General features: G+C 41.1%; 2 protein-coding genes across 2 annotated transcripts; both read left to right on the forward strand.

The window, feature by feature from the left end:
- Positions 1-5186: 5186 nt before the first annotated feature.
- On the forward strand, positions 5187-8206 carry LOC116710425 (uncharacterized protein C1orf50 homolog). The gene is made up of 5 exons (XM_032549446.1): positions 5187-5254; positions 7544-7636; positions 7690-7720; positions 7795-7881; positions 7982-8206. The coding sequence occupies exons 1-5, from the start codon at positions 5187-5189 to the stop codon at positions 8204-8206; spliced, it is 504 nt and encodes a 167-aa protein (XP_032405337.1).
- Positions 8207-11229: 3023 nt separating this feature from the next.
- LOC116710426 (kinetochore protein Nuf2-like) lies at positions 11230-13140 on the forward strand (the record flags this gene model as incomplete). The annotated part of the gene is made up of 6 exons (XM_032549447.1): positions 11230-11328; positions 11417-11479; positions 11566-11703; positions 12151-12291; positions 12708-12884; positions 12967-13140. Coding segments are annotated over 6 exons (762 nt in total), but the record flags the coding sequence as incomplete, so codon positions are not given.
- Between the last annotated feature and the right edge of the window lie 13796 nt (positions 13141-26936).

Genomic DNA, 26936 nt, shown 5'->3' on the forward strand with positions numbered 1-26936 from the left:
AAAAACTGTTGGTTTTTTACAGTTTTTTACCGTAAATTTACTGACTTTTTTTACAGTGTAGAGAACTGTTCAACTAAAGAAGCAACATTAACGTACAGTACTGAAACGAAACAAAATGACAAGCACAAGATCTTGTATTCTTCATTGATGACCCTTCCTTCCACTGCATCATCGTACACCTCCTTTTCAGCCATGTCCCAAACCTCACAATGACACAATGGACAAAAACAAAGGAAGTCGCAAACTGCTACTTGTTAGCAGATCCGTGGCTAGTTGTCAGAGCTGAGCGTCATCACTCACTCTAAATTTTGCTCACTCTAAATTGCGTGTCAATCATATGAAAACCTTAAAAATCATAAATAGGCCACCCATTCCCTTCGTAGCTATGTGCTTTTAAAATGTAAGGTGATTGCGCCCTCTACTGGTGATTACGGAGCACTGGGATCAGTCAGACTGTTGGTATTGGAGTAATAGAAGCAGCTGGGCTGCAGTACACTGCCGGTATCTCTGGCCCTCTCTGTTACTCATTGCTTCTTCAATTGAATTGAATTGAATTCAGAAATACTTTGTTGATCCCAAAAGTAGAGGAATAAAGCATTCTATCCCTGAAATTGTAATTCCTTAAACCTGATGCTTCCAGTGTTCAGGTTCATTTTCTGTCTGAAACACATAGGAAATCTTAAAAACTAAGTTTCTAGTTGTTTCCATCATTTATGTGTCTGTTGAAATGGAGTTACAAACAATGTGGGGAAAATAACGTTTTTCTCACCGAGAGAAGCTTAAAATGGCCATTTCTTAAAATCTGATGCCTGTTTTGAATGTTCAGATTGATTTAGTGTCTGAGCACACCACGAAGCTTAAAATGGAAGTTTCTAGTTACTTTTGAACAGACACATGTTTGTATGGGGTTAGTGCCAGTGGACGCCTTATTTCCATTTCCATCTGCCTCCTACAAATGAATTTGGAGTTGCTCTTTATTTCCCAAAGTTATGGGGGGGAGGAAAGGAGAGAATCGATATTTCAGCTGCCTGAAATAATCCGTTCCCCCTCCCTAACATGGGAACAAATTAATTTTCCAGAAAGTCCTTTAACGGTGCTTATTCCTCTCTTCATCAACAACGAATCCTGTGAATTTGGTGACATTTTATCATTATTTGCCAAAGTTATGAGGGGGGAATTGTATATTTTAGCCATCTGAAAATCCGTTTCCCCTCTATAACATGGGAACAAATGTTAAACAAGTCTTTAACTCTGTTTATTCCTCTCTTCATCAACAATAAATTATGTAAGTTTGAAAACATTTGCTCATTATTTGCCAAAGTTAAAAGGGGGAACCACATATTTTAGCTGCCTGAAATAACCTGTTCCCCAGACATAACATGGGAGATAATTGTTTTTCTCACAATCTCCTTTAACTGTTCTTAGTCTCCTCTTCATCAGTAACAAATCCTGTGAATTTGGTAATATATACCCTTTATTTACCAAACTTACTTGGGGGGGAACCATATATTTTAGCCACTTGAAAAAATTTGTTCCCCCTCCATGACATGGGACCTTATTATTTTTTCACAAACTCTTTAACTATGTCGATTCCTCTCTTCATCAACAACAAATCCTGTGGATTTGGTGACATTTGATTATTATTTTCCAAAGTTAAAGGAGGAGAACCAAATACTTTAGCCACCTGATATAATCCGTTCCCACTCTATAACATGGGAATAAATTAATTTACCAGCAACTCTTTAACTGTTGCTTTGGAAACATTTGCTCTTCATTTCACAAAGGTAAGGGGCTTTGGGGTTTAAACTATCTTTCCATAGCTACCTTATATTAAAGTCCTGTAAGGATAAATACCAAACATAGTTTTCAAAATGTCACTTATTAACCATTATACAACATACATAAACCAACCACACCACAGCAAACTCAGGAACCTAAGGCAAACATGCAAAGTACTGATTTTACTGGTTTTATTTTTTGCTTAATTGATGATATTGTTTGTTTTTTTGCCCCTGTTTTATTTATTTTTCTGCAGGCTGAGGTTGATGCTGCTGTCCAGCTGCTACTGAAGCTGAAAATGGGCTACAAACAGATGACTGGTCAGGACTACAAAGCAGGAGGTCAGTGAACGATGCTGCGCCGAACAACAGAACGGCAGCAGATTTGGCCGGTGAGGACGACACGGTGGATCCATGGACCGTTTCAACCACCAACGCCAAGGGAGCCGATTATGACAAATTAATAGGTGAGAGTCCAGTTAGCTTTAAGCCTGAGGGGAGGGATAATCCACCGTGGCGGATTGATAAACAATGCTTTCTCTTATTTCATTTTATTTTGTATTTTTAGTGAGGTTTGGGAGCAGTAAAATCGACCAGGAGCTGGTGGATAAAGAAGGTTTGTGGACAGAAGCCCCATCGCTTCCTACGAAGAGGAGTTTTCTTCTCACACACATGTTTGTTCTTCCAATTAATAACTGACAGATTAATCATATTAATGCAAAACTTTTCACATTATAACTATGAACTTCAGTATGCTCTATTTTAGTGCATAATTTAGCATAATGTTTCACATCTTTTGGAAATAAAAATGATTTCCGATTGTTTTCAGCTCCCTCACTGCAAAAACACTAAACCTCACCAAGTAGTTTTGGTCCAGTTTATTGTGCAAACATCTTAGTACACTTAGGATAAGACACAACTAAATTATGAGTAACTTTTCAGGAAGATATAGGAGCTTGTTTTAAGTCAGTGATTCCTTAATATTGATGGAAAAAAATACTAGTTCCATTGGCAGATTATTTCACTTATAACTGGGGAAGAATGTTTTGTTTTAAGTATCATATTCTGTGAATGGAACTAATAATTCTTCAGCAATTTTAAGGAATTATTTACTTAAACAAGCTTCTATATCTTGCTGAAAAGTTTAGTCAGTTTTGTCTTATTTTAAGTGTACTAAAATATTTTCACTAGAAACTGGACAAAAAGAAAAAAAACTTGGTAAAATGTTGTCTTCAAAATTCAACTTTACTGATCCCAAAGGGAAATTAAATGTTGTTGTGAGTCATATAGATTTGGTTAATGATAACATTACCCAAACCACGAATTTCAGTAATTACATTCAAACTAATCAAACTCAATTTCTCAGAAAATAATCCTAAATAATAACTAATTAAAATGGATTTTAAACACAGAAATAGTCTAATTATGGTAAGGCTGAACAATATTACAGTATCATGAAATAAGTGTCTTATATCTGTATCAATAATGTTTTTGTTAGTTTTTCTGTTTTCAATATTTGGAATACATTCTTGTTTTATCCATAGTTTTCACATCACAATGCTTTTTAATTTCTTTTTTTATTTCTAAGCAATTATGAGGAATGGAGGTGAAACCAGAAACTGCTGCTGCGCAAGTGACTCAACAGGCTGTTGCTAGGTAACCAAAGAGCGAGAACATTATTTGATTCCACCAACCTTGCTTAGCTAGAGAGAGGTTGAGTTGGCATCAGCTGGGTCAACAGGCCCGCCCGTTTCCCCTTTTTCTGTTTTCGGACACAATGTTTCCTTTTGACCTGTGGTCCTCGCACCCTGCTGTGCCAGTCCATTGTCTCCCAAGTGCGGATTTCAGCCTTGGTGACATATTACCAGCCGAACTGTCTCCAATAGCCATCAGCTCAGCCGAGCAGCGTTCAGCCGTAAAGTTTGTTTTTATTCAAACTTCAGCAGTTTTCTAGTTGTTCTGCTGAGGCAGTGACATCAATGTGTGACATCACGCAAATTGATGTCACAAAGAGCGATGCACACTTTGTGGAGCTAGAGGGCATCACAGAGCTGCACGCTGTTGAATTCTACGGTCATAACCATTGAAGAAGAGAGACAGAGAGCACGTAGTAGTATCCTAACAAGAGATTGAAATGAAAGCTTTTCGAGATAAAGAGGCAAATCCTAACACACAAGTAAAGAAAATCATTGAGAAGTTTTTGGATTTGTCCAGAGAAACGGGATCAACAATGAGTCGCAGCAGTAAGACATCATCTTGTGATTCTGGAAAGGAAAAAGTACAACAGACATTAGCTGAAGAGACACAGAAGCTCCATGGAATATTGAAAGAAGTTGGCATGATGTCCATTGTAAAACAGTCTCTGATTGAAAGAAATGAGGAGCTGAAGATGCAAGTTCTGAACATAGAACAAGCTGCATTTGGAAAAGACAATCTGCTTCAAGACAAAGACGAGGAATTAAACAACTGTTGCACGTAAACAAAACGTTAAAGGAGAACAACACCACCCTGGAGCAGAATACCACTGCCTTGGAGAACAAAAGCACCTCCCTGAAGCAGAGAATCAATGCCCTGGAGAAGGAAAAAAACACCCTGGAGCAGGAAAAAACTGCCCTAGGGCAGAAAAGCACCGCTCTTCAGCAGAGAAACAATGTCCTGGAGAAAGAAAAAAATACGCTGGAGCAGGAAAAAACTGCCCTAGGGCAGAAAAGCACCGCTCTGGAACAGAGAATCAACACCCTGGAGAAAGAAAAAGTACCCTGGAGAAGGAAAAAACTGCTCTAGGGAATAAAGCACCGCTCTGGAACATATAAACCATGCCCTGGAAAGGGAAAGAAATTACCCTGGAGATGGAAAACAACCATTTTCAACGAGGATAAACACCGTCTTGGAGCAGGAAGAAAGAGCCTCCTTGGAGGAGGAAAAGCAACTTCTTGGAACAGATAAACACCGGCCTGGACGCTGAGAAGCACCTCTCTGGAGCAGAAATGTTCTATCTTGGAGAATATAAACACCGCCTTGGAGCAGGAAAACGAGATTCCTGGAGCAGAAAATACTGACTTGAAGAATATGAACACCGACCTGCAGCTTAAACTGGAGCAGCTGAACCAGCAGCCACCTGAACAGAAAATCAGCGAAAACATCAAATCAGTTTCAGATCAGCTACAGAAGCAGCCTATATTCAGACGTGTCATCACTGGCGTTTCCAATACCTTCCTGAAAATGTACCAAACAGGTACTCTCAGGTACTGGGTTGACACTTGGTACTGCTAAATAAAGAAGTGTGATGAGGGCTCCAAGCTTCATGCTTGAGTATCTGTGGCAGAAAGACTAGAGGACAACAGAACTACCGTGTCAGGGGAGCTTGACACTTGGGGACTTATGGCGGAAAAGCTTAACGCTTGAAAGATGTTGACAGGAGAGCTTGAGGCCCGCAGGACTGCGGTGCCATGGGAACTTGAGGCCATCGAACACAGGTCTCCTTCGTCACCAGACAATTCTTTGTCGCCAGGTCATCAGACCCTTATTTATCTTATGAACTCTAGTTTTGCTTTTATTTTAGTTAGGCGTCAGATGAGAGCTTGGTCTGCTGACCCCAAGCTCCTCCCGGCCCTGCCTCCAGGGCTTCGTATCAAGTCCTGTTGGTCTCCAGGCTGACCTCCAGGGCTTCGTATCAAGTCCTGTTGGTCTCCAGGCTGACCTCCAGGGCTTCGTAGCGAGTCCTGTTGGTCTCCAGGCTGACCTCCAGGGCTTCGTATCAAGTCCTGTTGGTCTCCAGGCTGACCTCCAGGGCTTCGTACCGAGTCCTGTTGGTCTCCGGGCTGACCTCCAGGGCTTCGTACCGAGTCTTGTTGGTCTCCTGGCTGACCTCCAGGGCTTCGTAGCGAGTCCTGTTGGTCTCCGGGCTGACCTCCAGGGCTTCGTAGCGAGTCCTGTTGGTCTCCGGGCTGACCTCCAGGGCTTCGTACCGAGTCCTGTTGGTCTCCGGGCTGACCTCCAGGGCTTCGTACCGAGTCTTGTTGGTCTCCTGGCTGACCTCCAGGACTTCGTACCGAGTCTTGTTGGTCTCCGGGCTGACCTCCAGGGCTTCGTACCGAGTCTTGTTGGTCTCCTGGCTGACCTCCAGGGCTTCGTAGCGAGTCCTGTTGGTCTCCTGGCTGACCTCCAGGGCTTCGTACCGAGTCTTGTTGGTCTCCGGGCTGACCTCCAGGGCTTCGTAGAGGGTCCCATCGGCCTCCAGGTTCGTATTTGGTTTATGTATGTTGTATAATGGTTCATAAATTACATTTTGAAAACTATGTTTGATATTTATCCTTACAGGACTTTAATATAAGGTAGCTATGGAAAGATAGTTTAAATCCCAAAGCCCCTTACCTTTGTGAAATGAAGAGCAAATGTTTCCAAAGCAACAGTTTAAAGAGTTGCTGGTAAATTAATTTATTACCATGTTATAGAGTGGGAACGGATTATATCAGGTGGCTAAAGTATTTGGTTCTCCTCCTTTAACTTTGGCAAATAATTTCTGGCAGCTGAAATATCGATTCTCTCCTCTCCTCCCCCATAACTTGGGGAAATAAAGAGCAACTGTTTCCAAATTCTCAAAAAATATTATGTGTGAAAGCATGTAATATAAATTTCCTTAATCCAGTAATCTGTCATATTTTACATTAGAACAGGATTTACCAGGAAGTCTACACTCTCATCTTTTCAGGAAGTCTTAATTTTTGTGCCCTGCTATCAGCAGCTTCCATCCTCTATCAGCAACGAACAATTAGAAATACACACTTCGTGTTGGAAAACTGTGTTGGTGACTGACTTTTATTTGTCAGACTTAAGTGACAAAAGTTGGAAAAAGAGCGATTCTCTTGGCGTTTAAAATAACAACACAAAACAGCGTAAGAAGACCTCGTTTATTTATTTATTTTACAATTTTGTTATAGCTTCTTTTTAAAACAACAGCTGCCGATTAACTGAATGTTACAACCTTGACATGATTATATGAGTTGTTTCAGTTGTGTATGAGTTATAGGAGTTGTCTTCAATTTCTCGGCCCGAGAAGGAGAAGGATCAGGCCTGGAAAGCTCTGAAGGAGAGAGAAAACATTCTCAAGCTATTAGATGGAGAAAAAGAAGCAATGTTTGGTTTTTCTTCTTTCTTTAACCCACATCTCATCCTGTCCTTACAGACTCAGACAGGAGAAAACTGCCCTGTAGTGTAAACATTTATGTGACATAGTTTTAATAGTGTGTAAAATCAGCCATCTGACTCTCAGCCTTGAGTAACTTTTTACTCAAATGATCTGAAAATGATGGTCAGATCATTTTCAGATCTGACCATCTGAAAATGATCAGATCCGCCTCTCTGGCTGCAATGCGCGCTCCCGACACAGGGGGCGCGGATTTTTCACAGGGTAACAGAATTTCAGCACGGATCGTGCAGTGACGACACTGCGGACATAGAAATGAAGACGTAGATGTGCCTCTAACCCTGAAAGCTTTACGTCAGTATCGCCCCCTTTGTGTCGGGTGGACGCAGCTCCCCGCGGTCCGGACCGACGCAGCTAAACACCAGCTGACCAAATCCAGCTGCTTCCTGGAGCTTTATTGTAAGAAAATAAAATAATTTTATGATTGAAAATTTTGTATTGAAATTTTCTTAATTTCTATGGAAGCCCGTTTCCGTCACTCTGTTTAAAAAAAATAAATGATCTCATTATGATATAGTATCTCAAAATAATGAGTTACTATCTCATTATAATGAGACAGTGTTGTGGTGAACCTGGTTGAGACCAGCACGGCCCCCAGTGGGATGGAACTGGTCAGCTCCTATCAGACCAACAGAGTGGGGGACCCCATGGACCCCCACTCTGTTGGGGGTCCATGGGGTCCCCAACAGAGTGGGCAAGTGCATGTCACAATGCACTTGCCGAGCAAGTGCAGAAGGTGAGGCATGTTTTATCAAGTTGTCTAGCTCACAAGAGCGTTTTCCCTCCTGAAGTGACGTGGATGTTTCTCAGGGGGACGACTTTGTCAAAGCCAACGCTTGCAACAAACTGACAGTAATCGCTGACCAGATCAGGTACCTGCAGGAGCAGGCCAAAAAGGTATGACCGTCGATTCACAAAACGGTTGTGTTTAGGTTCAGACGGGTCACGTTCACCCGTCGGATGGCGCGTGGCATTGATCGCCGTTTGACGACCGCAGGTTTTAGAAGAAGCAAAGAGAGACGCTGACCTCCACCATGCTGCCTGTAATATTGTGAAAAAGCCAGGCAACATGTACTACTTGTACCAGCGGCCGTCTGGACAGAAATACTTCTCCATCATCTCCCCTAAGGTTGGTTCCATGAAACGTGAACTTCGAGTTCTGTCACCTTCATTCATTTTTATGCATTATCTAACACAGTGGTTGGCAAACTTTTTTCAGTGATGTACCCCCTTAAAAATATATTTTTAGTCAAGTACCCCCCTGACACAGGCAAAACATTTTTGGAATAAAAAAGAGGTACAGAGATCGTGGACGTAAATCCCATTAAAACATACTTTTCCATGTACGTTCTGTACTTCGTCGGCTCTGGTTTTGCCTTATTTTTCACTTTATCTGTACTTTCAGCAGCATTGCTGCTACGCTTTAGCTACATCTCCATAGTTACAGTGTAATCATGATAACGACAGGTCGTTGACGAGTGCCCTGGGTCAAACTAACTTGGTGGGGGGGTCAGTTTTATTTTAAAGGATATTGAAACTAAATACTGAATATAAAATTCAGTGCATGAACACACATTTATATTTTATCATACTTTTTACAAAATAATTTTTCCCAAGACTTATTATGAGGAGCCTACTGATTTTTTAAAGATATTTTGAAAAGCTTCACGTACCCCCTGCAGTACCTCCACGTACCCCCAGGGGTACGCGTACCCCCATTTGAGAACCACTGTCATATCAACAGGACAATAGACAGGGGATGCAAATATTGGCTGGCTCAGAAATTAAAATGCATCCCCCCTACATTAATAGACTAGACAGTAAAGGATGATATAAAATGTTCTATATAACGGGCTTCTGCTTTGTAATGCTTTAAGCTATTATGGTGTTAAAAGAAAAATCGGGGGAATTTCAAACCATCTGCGGAGAACATTTTCATCAGACACTGAAAAACCTTCGACTCATACAGTCTGTCTCAATAAAGGTGTAAAAACCGTATTTATTTCAAATAATCTGCGAAATAAAAAACCCACCGAAGTTTCGTCTTCGGTCATATTTCAGAAATAATAACGCCTCGAATCAGAAACGAGGTAAAAAAAAAAAAGAAACTTTTTTTCTTCGCCGTTAGGCACTTTTAACAGCAAACCAAACGTGACGTTTCGGTGAGGATCAACCTTCTTCAGGCCGTTTGCTGTTCCAACTGAGGAACTCAGTGCAACAACAACTATTTATAAACAAAAACTCCAAACTTCGAATTTACAAAGTATTTACAGTCAGCCGGGCTCTGATTGGCCCTTAGGATTCATATTGTAACGTCATCTGTATCCATGAGGGAGGATGAGGATGATGATGTCATCATTCTGGGGAGGACAGAGCTGCAGACACACACTCTTCTGTTTCTGAATCTGTTGTGGGTAAAATGTGTTTTTCCTCTAAACCCTCCACTAGAAACAAAAATATAAGATCCTTATTTCAGAAGAACATTGCTACTACACCTTATGTGACCCACTACTGGAGACAGTTTTTGTTTCTGATATCAAATGGTCAACGGTTTGGACTCTCCCCTCCAAATACATCATTAGGAACAAACCTTGTGATGTGTGCTTCAAACTTCTCCACTGGTGCTACCCTGCAAAACAAAACCTGCACCAGGATATAGACCGTAGCTGCTCTTTCTGTAATTTGGACAATGAGACAATAGTCCACTTATTCTGGAGGTGACCCTTCGCTGTCTCATTCTGGAAAGACGTTGTTTATTATATTCAATCTCATATTCTCAATAGTTTTTCACTTTTATACACAGATGTACTTTTTGGTTTCTACAATGTCTGTCCTGCTAATAACAATCATTTTTATGTAATTAATCTATTGTTAATTCTAGTTAAATTTCATATTCATAAATGCAAATTTTCTGGCAAAAAGCCTCTATTTGATCTGTTTTTATCTGAATTACAACACTATGCAGGGTCTATATGGACCTCTACCAATCCCAGGGCTGTGGGGAATCTGGAAGCCCTGAAGTTCGTTGGTTGTATTCCCTGAAGCGATGCCTTGTGTTTGTTTCTGTTTTGGCTCCTTGTGTTACGCTTTCTGTTGTTTTTTTTCCCTTGTATCCCCTGGCACTTTGTTTTTCTCGTTTTCCCCTTTTTTTATACATTGTATTAACATTTTGATGCAATAAATAAAAAATAAAAAAACTCCAGTAGCAGCACGGGTCAGCACGACGTTGGATTTCCATATTGGATTTAACATTGCATTTCTTTCATAGCTTTTCTGATACATTGGTTGGACAGTCAAAATGTCGCCATTTAAAACTGATTTTTTTTAACAATATCCCAAATTAAACAAATACTTATCTTGGCTCTGGATTGGCTAAACACAGTCAGAAAATACAGGAGTTCTTCCACGACACCAGCAACACCAGAAGTATGTGGCAAGGCATAAAGGCGATCACAGATTACAATCCATCCTCCCCCCCAGTGGGTGAAGTTGATGCTGACTTTCTAAATGGACTCAATAACTTCGTTGGGAGGTTCGAGGCACTGAACAGTACTCCGGCAAAGAAAACTGTTCCCCACCAGGAAGAGGAGGCACTCTGCCTGGACACAGCCGATGTGTTGAAGACTCTGAAAAGAGTCAACCCACGGAAGGCCCCAGGCCCCGACAACATACCTGGGCGGGTGTTCAGGGAATGCGCAGGTTCAGCTGGCTGGTGTCCTAACAGACATTTTTAACACCTCACTGGACCAAGCCAAACTGGACCAAGCCACAGTGCCAGCCTGTCTCAACACTGCCTCCATCATTCCGGTGCCAAAGAAACCTCAAGTCACCTCTTTCAACGATTACCGGCCTGTGGCACTGACTCCCATCATGATGAAGTGCTTTGAAAGGCTGGTAAAAGAACACATCGTCTCCAGACTCCCCTCCACATTCGACCCGTTCCAGTTTGCCTACCGCCGAAACCGCTCCACTGAGGACGCCATCTCCTCCGCCCTACCTGAGCCTGGCTCACCTGGAGGAGAAGAACACTCATGTGCGGATGTTGTTCCTGGACTTCAGCTCAGCGTTCAACACAATCATCCCACAGCATCTGGCAGGAAAACTGGGACACCTGGGCTTCAGCACCCCCCTGCGAAACTGGCTGCTAGACTTCCTCACCGACAGATCTCAGTCAGTCCGGATCGGACAACACACCTCCGATGTCATCGGGGTCAGTGCGACGTGTTCTCATCCGTCTCTTCCTGACCCAGGACCGTCCCACCAGAGCAGCAGGCCGAGGCAGATGAGCTGGCTGCCGCTCTCTCTGAGCTGCAGGCCACCACCGTGCATGAATACCAGGAAGTGGTAGGCGCCGACACGGACACACACGGTCAAAGTTGTGGTGTGTAATGGTGTGTTCAGTTAAAGTCTGACACTGTCGTTTTCCTTTCAGAACGTCAAAAACGAAAACATTGCAGAGTGGAAAACCAAAATAGCAGAGAAGACGCAGAAGCTGGTATGTGATCCAGACTCGTATGTCTAAGCTCGCCGAGTCTCTGCTGTGTCTATAAACGTGTACATGTGTGTCTATTTGTGTTTCAGTCCCAAGTGAAGGTGGACGTCAGTAACCTGAAAGAGGACATCACCAAACTCAAGTCTCAGATCGTGGAGTCTCCAGAGGAACTGAAGAGCCAGAAGGAGAAGATGAAGGAAGCTGCGAAGAAAATCAAGAACTCCATAGTAAGTAGGAAAATGTTTGGTCTGCAGATGTAACTCGATCTTTCCTGCGTTGCGCTAGTTACTAGGATTAAACCGTCTGTTATATAAAAGTATATAACAATCTAAGGTCAACTCTATAAATCTATAAACTGGATGTATTTGGGTGAAAAATAACCAACTTCTGTAGGACAACATTACAAAAGGTTTGGGCCTAAGAGCACAAATGACTGGACAAAACCATGGCACAGATGAAGAAAAGATAAAGACGGGGAGCGCCTGATCTTAATGTCACATCATAGCAGTTTCTGAAGTGTTTAGTCAAGCATAAGAACAATCTGAGTAACAGAAGACATTTTGTGTAATTAGAATAACATAGAAATACAACCCTGTTACACAATAGAGCCAATATGTTGGGATTTCTCGCACACCCGTTTAATTTTTTAAATTTTTAATTTTTTTTACTTTAAGGCAGAAACAGACGAGTATGTGGTGGAGATGCAGAACAGGGTGCAGAGCGTGGCCCACGCTGAGGCCGAGCTCCAGCAGATGAACAGCCTGCTGCAGGACCTGGAGAGCAGCATGAACAACACCAGGCTGCGTCAGGAAGAGGTACGCTCCACTCTTACATCCACCTGGGTGTCGGGTTTCAAACCCCTAAGCTTCCATCTTTTTCAGAGACGATCCATCTGACTGAGCTATCGTTCGGTGTTTAGATGTTCGAAGCTAGAAGAGACATGCCTGCAGCCAGAAGACGATTCTACAAAATAAACGCCACACGTTTCCTATTTTTATTTGTAAAAACATTTTTCCATTCACATAACAGTTATTCAGTCACTTGTGTTGCTCTGCTGGGTGAAACCCCAACAAAACGGTTTGTGGTTGTGGTATGACAAAATATGAACAGAACAGCTGTCAGAGTGGGGAAATGTGACCTAATGTTCACTGTAGAACGCACACAGTAGAAGTTGGTAAAGGGAAAACAATATTTAAAGTTTTTTTTTGTTTCTAATGTTGCATGTTAACAGTACCAGGAGCTGTTGATTCAAAGCGAGAAGATGCAAAAGGAGCTGAAAAGTCTGTGCAGCGAGGAGGTCCAGCTGAAGCGGGCTCTGGGCATGAAGCTGGATAAGGAGTGCAAACAGAACATCCGCAGGCAGAAGAAGAGAGAGACGAAGGAACAGCATGTCCAGGAAGTGCTGGGGGTACCGACTCAAACGTCTCGACCCGTAGAGTTAACCTGAGCAATGCGTTCGTTTGGCAACCTAACACCAGCTGTTCTCCAGGCAGTGCAACCAAATCCACCAGAAACGCGAGGAGATGGCGGATAAGATCCAAGCGATCATCGGAGAGACCCGTCAGCTGAAGGCCAAGATCAAGAGCCTGAGAGACGTCTGCAGCAAAGAGACGGAGAAGGCCCAGGTACGTTGATGATAGGGGTGCCTCTGACGTTTAAGGGCGAAAGCTTTGCGGGGCTCTAGAGGTAGGTAATTTTAAAGACACACGTGAAAGTGTGACGTCTAAAACAAAGTTTTGACATTAAAGCATTTCTATCAACAGGACTGAAGTAAGGAAGAGAGAACATCCAGAAACATTCAAAGAAAAGAAATCCGAAAGCCTACACTGTAAAAAAAAACGGCCTCATTTTACGGTAAAAAACTGGCAGCTGAGTTGCCAGAAGTTTACCGTCTTTATACGGTAAAAGTCTGGCAACCAAAACTGCCATTTTTTTTACCGTATTTCTAAAATACGGTAAAATTCTGGCAACCAAAGCTGCCAGTTTTTTACCGTATTTCTAAAATACGGTAAAATTCTGGCAACCACAGCTGCCAGTTTTTTACCGTATTTGCTAAATGCAGGATTTCACCGTATTTTTGAAATACGGTAAAATTCTGGCAACCACAGCTGCCAGTTTTTCACCGTATGTTGTAAATGCAGGATTTTACCGTATTTTTAATATACGGTAAAATTCTGGCAACCACAGCTGCCAGTTTTTTACCGTATGTTGTAAATGCAGGATTCTACCGTATTTTTAAAATACGGTAAAATACCGTACTTCCTAAAATATTTTAAAAAAAATAAAATGTGGTTTTGCCGTAGTAAATACGGTCATGCTGACTGAGGCATAATATCTACATGAGTGAAAAACACATCCAGACTGTATGATATATTGACATTTTATTGTAAACCCTCCCCCCCAAAAAAAACTTATGGTAAATTACTGGTCTCTGTTCCTACCAGAATTTTACCATACAAATTATAGTACAACAACCAAGGAAGTGTAACTTGTCAAGCATTTCTATACAGAAAGTTATAAAGAAAATAATTTCTAATTAAACAAAAATACAGATTACGAGTAATCCACTTAAAGAAACAATTTCTATTTAAAAAGTCAAGTTAAAAAAAGAACTGATTCTATTTTATGTCCAGTTTCCTCACGGTATTACTGAGATCTGGAAAACAAAAACAAAACAAACAGTATGTGTCCACATAAGAGATAACATATTGTAGAAGACAAAATGGTGATAAAAGGATTCTTGTTCTGGGTTGAGAGTCACAAGTCGCTGAGATCAGACGTTGCTCAGGATGGTTGTAGTCTTCCCAGTCACAGGTTGAAATTGAGACTCGCATGTTGTCAATCGGGTGTTTCCTCTCTGCTGGAAAACAAAAAGAAAAAGTTAGAAAGATGCACTACATGAACATCTTATTCGCTTAAATGTTTGTTTCACCTTTGTTGACTTGCATATGGACACAGGTACTTCAACCAGGTGGTGTGATCATTTCTGACTGAAAATTCAGTAGTTAAACCTTTGTTTGTTGTCAACAGGTGTGATCCTCTGGTCTGCAACCAGACAAAATACACAAACTAAAAACAAATATAACTGTTTTAGGCAATTTATGAAATAGATACTCACCATTTATCTGAGTCTCATGAAGGCCAATAGGTTGTCTTCAACCATTTATGTAAGTTACATTTCCTGCAAGCTAGCAGAAACAAAGCTGTAAATGTGAACACTTTTCATACAGGCAAACAAATTGATACAGCTGAGACAATTTATGCTAGGTTAGTTTTTCTCAGTCACTTTTGGTGCATTTCTCGAGTCATTGTTGGCATTTACAAAACAGTAAGCGCATTTCTCAAAACAATTTGTAGAAACAGGAAAAATAGCATTTGTTTGCTTTCAAAATCCTTAGTTCAGCTCTTAAAATCCTGTCTGTTAACATATCAGTGACTCAAAATAATAAGTTATAGTCTCTCTATGTACAGATAAGACAGTCAAATCGATTAGTCATGAGAAGAGACTACAAAAGGATCATTTACGCCAGTGTTTCTCAACCCTGGTCCTCAACGCCCCCCTGCTCTGCATGTTTTAGATGTGCCTCTACTCCAGAACAGCTGATTCAAATGATTGGATGACAATCAAGTACTGCAGAAGCTTGTTAATCATCCAGAGATACAATTCAGGTGTGTGGCAGAAGGGAAATACCTAAACCTGCAGGACAGGGTGACGCTGAAGACCAGGATTGAGAAACACTGATTTACGCTTTTGCTATAATTTATTCATGGACCATGCCATGGTGATTCAGAAAGAAAAAGACAGAAATGCAGAGAACAAAAAAAGTAGAAAAGGAGCCACAGGACAATCTCCTCAAGGAAAACTGTACAGTGCTGTAGAAATTACATTACATTTTAATTTCCATAGTCACTTTGTTCCTTAACTCCACTGAGGAATCTTTTTTCCTCAGTGGGGTTAAGGAATGAACAGTAGGGTGGGAGGACCTCCATCAGCATCATGTTGTGGGTCTCAGCCATGTCCTGATGTTGGACTGATGGAAACTGGCAGATGTCCTCAGCCTCTTCTGACTCTTCTTCTGCTTTCCTCCCAACTATTTCCTCCTCAGCCTCACTCCTCTTCTTCTCTCTGGCTGTTCACTCTGCCCAGATACTTGTTCATCAGTTCTCAGACATGTAACATTGTGTTGTGTTCTGACTATATAGAGCATAATGTTGCCAACTGATGGTTCACAAGATGCACCTCCAATCTGTTTCAGAAAACTGGTTGATCGTTGGTTGAGCTAATGGTTCATACACTGACCTGTTAGAGAAACTCAGGACTCACTTGGGAGCAATTTACCAATTCAGGACAGATTTAGAAAATAATAGAATATAAATTAATTAATATATGATTCACATTATGACAACTTTAAGACTTATGCATGTTAAGACTTACACAATGAACTGATGCTATTTTGGAAGTTGAGAATTCAACACAGACACGTTGTTGTCCTGTTGTCCTCATTTTCTGTATACACCCTTTATCCTCCGGGTCAAAATGACCCGTCTTCAATAAACCCCCAATATAAGCAGCTTAATTGAATTTTAAACACCAAATTCTATCTTGTATATTGTCACTCACCACAAAATGTGTGAATACTTGACTTTTCCCTCTCCACTTGAATTTCTATAGCTTAAGAAAAAAAATGTGCAAAATGAGTTTCGAATGCATTTTTATTCATCACAGTGACTAATTTTCTTTTACTTTTCTCCAGTGAACAAGAGGATGTACAATACAAAAATATGAAAAATAACATAACCCATTCAACTAATTGGCACATGTAGGGCAGTATGCAAGTGCACAGCCTTTGCAGATATATTTCTTACACCTGCAGCACACAGTATGTGTTTTACAGTCTGAGGGCAGAACTGACATCTCTTCCTCTTACTTGGCTTAGCTGAGGAAGTGGCTGTGGTAGATGGATCCTCAGGTTGATCAGGAGCTGCTGCACTCTGAATAGCTTTCACAACTGCTGCTGAGGCTTCTGTGTGGGGGACATGCTTCCTTCTTTCAATGAGTGGAGTTACAAGTGCCTTTCCTAGCTGCTCCAGGAACACCCTCTTCTTGTTGTGCTTATGAGACATCCAGGTTGGGTTGATCTCTATCCAAATCACAAAGGCATTGTAGGAGGACACATCAATGATGTTGTGGAAGATGACCAGGGGCCAGCGGGCAGTCATTCTTCTGCAGCTATATGCTCCAATCACCTTATCTAGGTTGTCCACACCTCCTTTGTTTCGGTTTTATTCCAGGATGATGATTGGCTTCCTGTCCTCACGGTCACTAATGTCGCCGTCTTTGTGCAGTGTGCTCAGAAGAACTACATTCTTGTTTTTCTTTGGGAGGTAGGAAACTAGAGTGGTGGTGGGTGTGAAGGCAAACTTTGAGGAGAAGACCTCTCTCTCCTTTGACCCAAGCAGTGCAGGTGGGAGCTCAGGCTTGTTCTTTTGAACTGTACCAACCATGGTGATCTTCCTCTTCAGGAGCTGCTGTCCGAGTTCATAAGAGTTGAAGAAATTGTCACATGTCACATTGTGACCCCTCAGTCCCTCTGTCACATCAAGCACAACTCGCAACCCCTGGTTCTTCTCTGGGCATCCACTGGTTGACTTCCCAGTATAGACTTGCATTTTCCAAGCATAGCTTGATTCAGAAGCCACCCATGACTTGATCCCATATTTTGCTGGCTTGCTGGGCATATACTGCCGGAAAGGACAACAACCTTTGGACAAAAGACATTAGCATCAGTGATTAGTATCAGTGTCACAGAAAACAGTCAAAGAAATCAATAGTGAAAATCACTTTTATTACAAATATGAAAACAGATTACCTCTAAATGGAACCAGTTGCTCATCCACTGTTACATCAGGCTCTGGATTGTAGAGGTAGGGCAACCGCTCCACCCACTTGTCCCATACCTCTCTTATGGCTGCAAGTTTGTCTGTCATACGTCTTGCTGGTCTTGATTCACGGTCATCAAATCGCATCAGTCTTGAGTAGGTGTGAAAGAGTTTGACTGGCATTGTGGCTCGGAAAATTGGCCTTCCACTCTCTGCTCACTTCTGCTACTGATTGATCTGAGACACAACTAAAACTTTGTAACATTTTATGGTTTGTAAATAACTCTGTGACCTTGATTTCAACTCCATTTGCCTCACGGGTCATTTTGACCTGAAGACCATCTTTGTACCTTTTTTTGTACAGCTTACATGGAAATGAGAATAAAAGCAACACTGAACTTTTTCTATTGTCTGGGCCAATCTAGGAAAAGTCTTAAAATCTCAAGTTAAAAAAATTACATTTAGGGGATTTTTTGGGGGGGGGGGGGGTTTAACACAGTGGCGGGTCATTTTGACCCGAGGACAACAGGAGGGTTAACATATTTTGATCAAGACGATAAAAGCAAATTACAATTATAAAAGCATAGAAGTGTACATAACCAGCTACATGATGTACAAAAGCAAAACTTGCAAAACTAATTGTTTTGATGTGCAGAAGTGACACAGTAATTTGAAGATTGAACAGGTAGTTTTAAGAATTTCAATTCTGTTCTGAGAGATGCACCCAAACTGAGAAAAGCTGTAAAATATTAATATTTAAATTCTCTTATCTTCAAATCCTTCAACTGTCATGGACCCAGTGACTTTAGTGCAAGTATTTTGGGTGTGAGAGTCAAGAGGTCAAAGGAAAATATTAAATAATATCTCTGATGCCAAGCTTTATACTTCTAAGTATTACCAAAATATTGAAACAAAAGCTAACATGTTCTTCAGAGATTTAACTTGCATGCATGAACATTTCACACTCAAAGTAATTCAAATTAATTATTGAACCAAACTTGGAAAAAGTTGCTTCTGCCATTAACAATAACTTTAAGCACATGTAGTCTGAAGTAGACCAGAAATATAATCTATGCAGCCGTTCCTACAGAAACATTAATGGAAGTGTTGCATCTGTGAAGATTAAATGTTCCATATAGTAAAAATATCTAGCTGCAGTGCATGTACATAAACAGCATGGCTCAGAAACTACACATTTCTTTGTCAGTTGGTTAAAGTTAGCTAACTTCAGTTGAAACCGTGAAAGGGACTCACCTGTGATGTGTTGCCCTTCTCCTCCTGAACGTGCAAAAATAGCAGAAATTTGATTTCAAAGACAGTAGCAGCATCTTGACAAGGACCAGGCCTACTGGGCTCTCAGCACCCTAGTTAGCAACCTTAGTTAGCACAGTGACTTTACTGTGTTGAGTTCAGGACACCACTACAGGAACAGAGTTAAAAGAATCTTGCTGCTGATGCTGAAGGATCAAGCAGCAATGCAAACTAGATAATTATTTGTTTACATGACAAATAACAGTCTCCATTTACTGTAAACCCTACTATTTATCACAATAACAAAATGAAAAACTCTCTAGACCAGGGGTCCCCAAACTACGGCCTGCGTCATTTGGTCTGGCAATGCCGGATCTGGCCCGCCTCCTCATACCAGAGAGCATTCAGTGTATTTTTTCATATATTGTATTTTCTGGTTTGTGGATTTCTCTTCAACCACCAGGGGGCTCTTGAGCAGATGTTAAACTAACTTTCCCTCAAATATATACTAGTCAGTCCCAGTCACCGTTTCACTCACGGTTTTTTCCATTTCCATTCTGGGTAAAAATCTATCTAAAAGCGACCGCGAATGTGTCGTAGTCAGCAACCCCCCCCCCCCCCCCCCCCCCCCCCCCCCCCGTCGACAGTTTCAAAGACAGAACAGCCCCCCCCCCCCCCCCCCGCCGACAATAAGTTTCTAAGGTATCTTTCTCCAAAAACTAAGACCGGCCCCCGAGCAGAGAAAGGAACAGCTATGTGGCCCTCGCAGGAAAAAGTTTGGGGACCCCTGCTCTAGACTATTCTCTACTAATAGCACAATATTTAAAACCAAGTGTGGGATTTGTGAAACTTCAATGATGGGTGACTTTACAACTTGTATGATTTTGGATAACACTAGAATTGTTCTTTATTGAAGTTTCACAAATCAGATAAAGGTTTTACAAATCCCACACTTGGTTCTAAATATTCTGATATGAGTTGAGAATAATCTAGTCCAGATTTGAAGAGTCTAGGTGTTGTAGTTTTTTAGCTAGAGTAAATTAAAGATGCTGATTGCAGTGAAAAATTAGGTGGAATTGCCCTTTAGCCATTTCCCAAATTGGAAGCAGCAATTGGAAACCAACTTCAGCTTCATTCAAGCAAGAGGGGCTAACATACAGTTCTCTTAATGTTAATGATCAAATGCTCTCATAAATGATGGTGGCGTTGGCTGTAGGAGTTTGCTTTGCAATCGGTGGATCGCCAGATCGATGCCTGGTCTACTGCTGAGATTTCAGTTTGGTGTATTAAAGGCATTATTAAAAAAGAAACCAAAATATCACACCAGCATTCTGTTCTTTGTAAAAAATTATTTTGCAGTCTTGTTTACGCTTTTACATTGTAGATCTAAACATCAGCAAAATTTGTAATTTTGGCTGATTGCTACTGTTAAGTTTAGGGTAATTAACTGCTGGCAATATTACAATTTTTTAAGAACTTTACAATTACTTATATTTTTACACTATATTTCTGTATTTTCTACATTCGTGACTGTCACAATTATTTAGGATATATGTTTATTCAGTTATGATAATGCCATGTATTTTCTACGGCAGTATAATGCTGTGAATATTCTGGTCAGTAACTGCTGGCATTTTACAATTTTTTACCGTAAATTTACTGACTTTCTTTGCAGTTTCGACTTACGGTAGTTCCATGTAATTTCTACGGTAATGCAATGTTTTTGGATACGACGGTCAAAAACTGTTGGTTTTTTACAGTTTTTTACCGTAAATTTACTGACTTTCTTTGCAGTTTCGACTTACGGTAGTTCCATGTAATTTCTACGGTAATGCAATGTTTTTGGATACGACGGTCAAAAACTGTTGGTTTTTTACAGTTTTTTACCGTAAATTTACTGACTTTTTTTACAGTGTAGAGAACTGTTCAACTAAAGAAGCAACATTAACGTACAGTACTGAAACGAAACAAAATGACAAGCACAAGATCTTGTATTCTTCATTGATGACCCTTCCTTCCACTGCATCATCGTACACCTCCTTTTCAGCCATGTCCCAAACCTCACAATGACACAATGGACAAAAACAAAGGAAGTCGCAAACTGCTACTTGTTAGCAGATCCGTGGCTAGTTGTCAGAGCTGAGCGTCATCACTCACTCTAAATTTTGCTCACTCTAAATTGCGTGTCAATCATATGAAAACCTTAAAAATCATAAATAGGCCACCCATTCCCTTCGTAGCTATGTGCTTTTAAAATGTAAGGTGATTGCGCCCTCTACTGGTGATTACGGAGCACTGGGATCAGTCAGACTGTTGGTATTGGAGTAATAGAAGCAGCTGGGCTGCAGTACACTGCCGGTATCTCTGGCCCTCTCTGTTACTCATTGCTTCTTCAATTGAATTGAATTGAATTCAGAAATACTTTGTTGATCCCAAAGTAGAGGAATAAAGCATTCTATCCCTGAAATTGTAATTCCTTAAAACCTGATGCTTCCAGTGTTCAGGTTCATTTTCTGTCTGAACACATAGGAAATCTTAAAAACTAAGTTTCTAGTTGTTTCCATCATTTATGTGTCTGTTGAAATGGAGTTACAACAATGTGGGGAAAATAAACGTTTTCTCACCGAGAGAAGCTTAAAATGGCCATTTCTTAAAATCTGATGCCTGTTTTGAATGTTCAGATTGATTTAGTGTCTGAGCACACCACGAAGCTTAAAATGGAAGTTTCTAGTTACTTTTGAACAGACACATGTTTGTATGGGGTTAGTGCCAGTGGACGCCTTATTTCCATTTCCATCTGCCTCCTACAAATGAATTTGGAGTTGCTCTTTATTTCCCAAAGTTATGGGGGGAGGAAAGGAGAGAATCGATATTTCAGCTGCCTGAAATAATCCGTTCCCCCTCCCTAACATGGGAACAAATTAATTTTCCAGAAAGTCTTTAACGGTGCTTATTCCTCTCTTCATCAACAACGAATCCTGTGAATTTGGTGACATTTTATCATTATTTGCCAAAGTTATGAGGGGGGAATTGTATATTTTAGCCATCTGAAATAATCCGTTTCCCCTCTATAACATGGGAACAAATGTTAAACAAGTCTTTAACTCTGTTTATTCCTCTCTTCATCAACAATAAATTATGTAAGTTTGAAAACATTTGCTCATTATTTGCCAAAGTTAAAAGGGGGAACCACATATTTTAGCTGCCTGAAATAACCTGTTCCCCAGACATAACATGGGAGATAATTGTTTTTCTCACAATCTCCTTTAACTGTTCTTAGTCTCCTCTTCATCAGTAACAAATCCTGTGAATTTGGTAATATATACCCTTTATTTACCAAACTTACTTGGGGGGGAACCATATATTTTAGCCACTTGAAAAAATTTGTTCCCCCTCCATGACATGGGACCTTATTATTTTTTCACAAACTCTTTAACTATGTCGATTCCTCTCTTCATCAACAACAAATCCTGTGGATTTGGTGACATTTGATTATTATTTTCCAAAGTTAAAGGAGGAGAACCAAATACTTTAGCCACCTGATATAATCCGTTCCCACTCTATAACATGGGAATAAATTAATTTACCAGCAACTCTTTAACTGTTGCTTTGGAAACATTTGCTCTTCATTTCACAAAGGTAAGGGGCTTTGGGGTTTAAACTATCTTTCCATAGCTACCTTATATTAAAGTCCTGTAAGGATAAATACCAAACATAGTTTTCAAAATGTCACTTATTAACCATTATACAACATACATAAACCAACACACCACAGCAAACTCAGGAACCTAAGGCAAACATGCAAAGTACTGATTTTACTGGTTTTATTTTTTGCTTAATTGATGATATTGTTTGTTTTTTTGCCCCTGTTTTATTTATTTTTCTGCAGGCTGAGGTTGATGCTGCTGTCCAGCTGCTACTGAAGCTGAAAATGGGCTACAAACAGATGACTGGTCAGGACTACAAAGCAGGAGGTCAGTGAACGATGCTGCGCCGAACAACAGAACGGCAGCAGATTTGGCCGGTGAGGACGACACGGTGGATCCATGGACCGTTTCAACCACCAACGCCAAGGGAGCCGATTATGACAAATTAATAGGTGAGAGTCCAGTTAGCTTTAAGCCTGAGGGGAGGGATAATCCACCGTGGCGGATTGATAAACAATGCTTTCTCTTATTTCATTTTATTTTGTATTTTTAGTGAGGTTTGGGAGCAGTAAAATCGACCAGGAGCTGGTGGATAAAGAAGGTTTGTGGACAGAAGCCCCATCGCTTCCTACGAAGAGGAGTTTTCTTCTCACACACATGTTTGTTCTTCCAATTAATAACTGACAGATTAATCATATTAATGCAAAACTTTTCACATTATAACTATGAACTTCAGTATGCTCTATTTTAGTGCATAATTTAGCATAATGTTTCACATCTTTTGGAAATAAAAATGATTTCCGATTGTTTTCAGCTCCCTCACTGCAAAAACACTAAACCTCACCACGTAGTTTTGGTCCAGTTTATTATGCAAACATCTTAGTACATTTAAGATAAGATACAACTAAATTATGAGTAACTTTTCAGGAAGATATAGGAGCTTGTTTTACGTCAGTGATTCCTTAATATTGATGGAAAAAATACTAGATTATTTCACTTATAACTGGGGAAGAATGTTTTGTTTTAAGTATCATATTCTGTGAATGGAACTAATAATTCTTCAGCAATTTTAAGGAATTATTTACTTAAACAAGCTTCTATATCTTGCTGAAAAGTTTAGTCATTTTTGTCTTATTTTAAGTGTACTAAAATATTTTCACTAGAAACTGGACAAAAAGAAAAAAAAAACTTGGTAAAGTGTTGTCTTCAAAATTCAACTTTACTGATCCCAAAGGGAAATTAAATGTTGTTGTGAGTCATATAGATTTGGTTAATGATAACATTACCCAAACCACGAATTTCAGTAATTACATTCAAACTAATCAAACTCAATTTCTCAGAAAATAATCCTAAATAATAACTAATTAAAATGGATTTTAAACACAGAAATAGTCTAATTATGGTAAGGCTGAACAATATTACAATATCATGAAATAAGTGTCTTATATCTGTATCAATAATGTTTTTGTTAGTTTTTCTGTTTTCAATATTTGGAATACATTCTTGTTTTATCCATAGTTTTCACATCACAATGCTTTTTAATTTCTTTTTTTTATTTCTAAGCAATTATGAGGAATGGAGGTGAAACCAGAAACTGCTGCTGCGCAAGTGACTCAACAGGCTGTTGCTAGGTAACCAAAGAGCGAGAACATTATTTGATTCCACCAACCTTGCTTAGCTAGAGAGAGGTTGAGTTGGCATCAGCTGGGTCAACAGGCCCGCCCGTTTCCCCTTTTTCTGTTTTCGGACACAATGTTTCCTTTTGACCTGTGGTCCTCGCACCCTGCTGTGCCAGTCCATTGTCTCCCAAGTGTGGATTTCAGCCTTGGTGACATATTACCAGCCGAACTGTCTCCAATAGCCATCAGCTAAGCCGAGCAGCGTTCAGCCGTAAAGTTTGTTTTTATTCAAACTTCAGCAGTTTTCTAGTTGTTCTGCTGAGGCAGTGACATCAATGTGTGACATCACGCAAATTGATGTCACAAAGAGCGATGCACACTTTGTGGAGCTAGAGGGCATCACAGAGCTGCACGCTTGAATTCTACGGTCATAACCATTGAAGAAGAGAGACAGAGAGCACGTAGTAGTATCCTAACAAGAGATTGAAAATGAAAGCTTTTCGAGATAAAGAGGCAAATCCTAACACACAAGTAAAGAAAATCATTGAGAAGTTTTTGGATTTGTCCAGAGAAACGGGATCAACAATGAGTCGCAGCAGTAAGACATCATCTTGTGATTCTGGAAAGGAAAAAGTACAACAGACATTAGCTGAAGAGACACAGAAGCTCCATGGAATATTGAAAGAAGTTGGCATGATGTCCATTGTAAAACAGTCTCTGATTGAAAGAAATGAGGAGCTGAAGATGCAAGTTCTGAACATAGAACAAGCTGCATTTGGAAAAGACAATCTGCTTCAAGACAAAGACGAGGAATTAAACAAACTGTTGCACGTAAACAAAACGTTAAAGGAGAACAACACCACCCTGGAGCAGAATACCACTGCCTTGGAGAACAAAAGCACCTCCCTGAAGCAGAGAATCAATGCCCTGGAGAAGGAAAAAAACACCCTGGAGCAGGAAAAAACTGCCCTAGGGCAGAAAAGCACCGCTCTTCAGCAGAGAAACAATGTCCTGGAGAAAGAAAAAAATACGCTGGAGCAGGAAAAAACTGCCCTAGGGCAGAAAAGCACCGCTCTGGAACAGAGAATCAACACCCTGGAGAAAGAAAAAAGTACCCTGGAGAAGGAAAAAACTGCTCTAGGGAATAAAAGCACCGCTCTGGAACATATAAACCATGCCCTGGAAAGGGAAAGAAATACCCTGGAGATGGAAAACACCATTTTCAACGAGATAAACACCGTCTTGGAGCAGGAAAGAGCCTCCTTGGAGGAGAAAAGCAACTTCTTGGAACAGATAAACACCGGCCTGACGCTGAGAAGCACCTCTCTGGAGCAGAAATGTTCTATCTTGGAGAATATAAACACCGCCTTGGAGCAGGAAAACGAGATCCTGGAGCAGAAAAATACTGACTTGAAGAATATGAACACCGACCTGCAGCTTAAACTGGAGCAGCTGAACCAGCAGCCACCTGAACAGAAAATCAGCGAAAACATCAAATCAGTTTCAGATCAGCTACAGAAGCAGCCTATATTCAGACGTGTCATCACTGGCGTTTCCAATACCTTCCTGAAAATGTACCAAACAGGTACTCTCAGGTACTGGGTTGACACTTGGTACTGCTAAATAAAGAAGTGTGATGAGGGCTCCAAGCTTCATGCTTGAGTATCTGTGGCAGAAAGACTAGAGGACAACAGAACTACCGTGTCAGGGGAGCTTGACACTTGGGGACTTATGGCGGAAAAGCTTAACGCTTGAAAGATGTTGACAGGAGAGCTTGAGGCCCGCAGGACTGCGGTGCCATGGGAACTTGAGGCCATCGAACACAGGTCTCCTTCGTCACCAGACAATTCCTTTGTCGCCAGGTCATCAGACCCTTATTTATCTTATGAACTCTAGTTTTGCTTTTATTTTAGTTAGGCGTCAGATGAGGAGCTTGGTCTGCTGACCCCAAGCTCCTCCCGGCCTGCCTCCAGGGCTTCGTATCAAGTCCTGTTGGTCTCCAGGCTGACCTCCAGGGCTTCGTATCAAGTCCTGTTGGTCTCCAGGCTGACCTCCAGGGCTTCGTAGCGAGTCCTGTTGGTCTCCAGGCTGACCTCCAGGGCTTCGTATCAAGTCCTGTTGGTCTCCAGGCTGACCTCCAGGGCTTCGTACCGAGTCCTGTTGGTCTCCGGGCTGACCTCCAGGGCTTCGTACCGAGTCTTGTTGGTCTCCTGGCTGACCTCCAGGGCTTCGTAGCGAGTCCTGTTGGTCTCCGGGCTGACCTCCAGGGCTTCGTAGCGAGTCCTGTTGGTCTCCGGGCTGACCTCCAGGGCTTCGTACCGAGTCCTGTTGGTCTCCGGGCTGACCTCCAGGGCTTCGTACCGAGTCTTGTTGGTCTCCTGGCTGACCTCCAGGACTTCGTACCGAGTCTTGTTGGTCTCCGGGCTGACCTCCAGGGCTTCGTACCGAGTCTTGTTGGTCTCCTGGCTGACCTCCAGGGCTTCGTAGCGAGTCCTGTTGGTCTCCTGGCTGACCTCCAGGGCTTCGTACCGAGTCTTGTTGGTCTCCGGGCTGACCTCCAGGGCTTCGTAGAGGGTCCCATCGGCCTCCAGGTTCGTATTTGGTTTATGTATGTTGTATAATGGTTCATAAATTACATTTTGAAAACTATGTTTGATATTTATCCTTACAGGACTTTAATATAAGGTAGCTATGGAAAGATAGTTTAAATCCCAAAGCCCCTTACCTTTGTGAAATGAAGAGCAAATGTTTCCAAAGCAACAGTTAAAGAGTTGCTGGTAAATTAATTTATTACCATGTTATAGAGTGGGAACGGATTATATCAGGTGGCTAAAGTATTTGGTTCTCCTCCTTTAACTTTGGCAAATAATTTCTGGCAGCTGAAATATCGATTCTCTCCTCTCCTCCCCCATAACTTGGGGAAATAAAGAGCAACTGTTTCCAAATTCTCAAAAAATATTATGTGTGAAAGCATGTAATATAAATTTCCTTAATCCAGTAATCTGTCATATTTTACATTAGAACAGGATTTACCAGGAAGTCTACACTCTCATCTTTTCAGGA

The sequence above is a fragment of the Xiphophorus hellerii genome, chromosome 20, assembly GCF_003331165.1.
Source record: "Xiphophorus hellerii strain 12219 chromosome 20, Xiphophorus_hellerii-4.1, whole genome shotgun sequence".
NCBI lineage: Eukaryota > Metazoa > Chordata > Actinopteri > Cyprinodontiformes > Poeciliidae > Xiphophorus > Xiphophorus hellerii.

Excerpts from the sequence above, each read along its gene's own strand:
- LOC116710425 (XM_032549446.1), top strand. The coding sequence starts at position 5,187 with ATGTTGACAGGAGAGCTTGAGGCCCGCAGGACTGCGGTGCCATGGGAA. Across the intron at positions 5,255-7,543 it reads CTTGAGGCCATCGAACACAG|TGTTGTGGTGAACCTGGTTG; the intron begins GTCTCCTTCGTC and ends ATAATGAGACAG. Across the intron at positions 7,637-7,689 it reads AGAGTGGGGGACCCCATGGA|TCACAATGCACTTGCCGAGC; the intron begins CCCCCACTCTGT and ends GGCAAGTGCATG.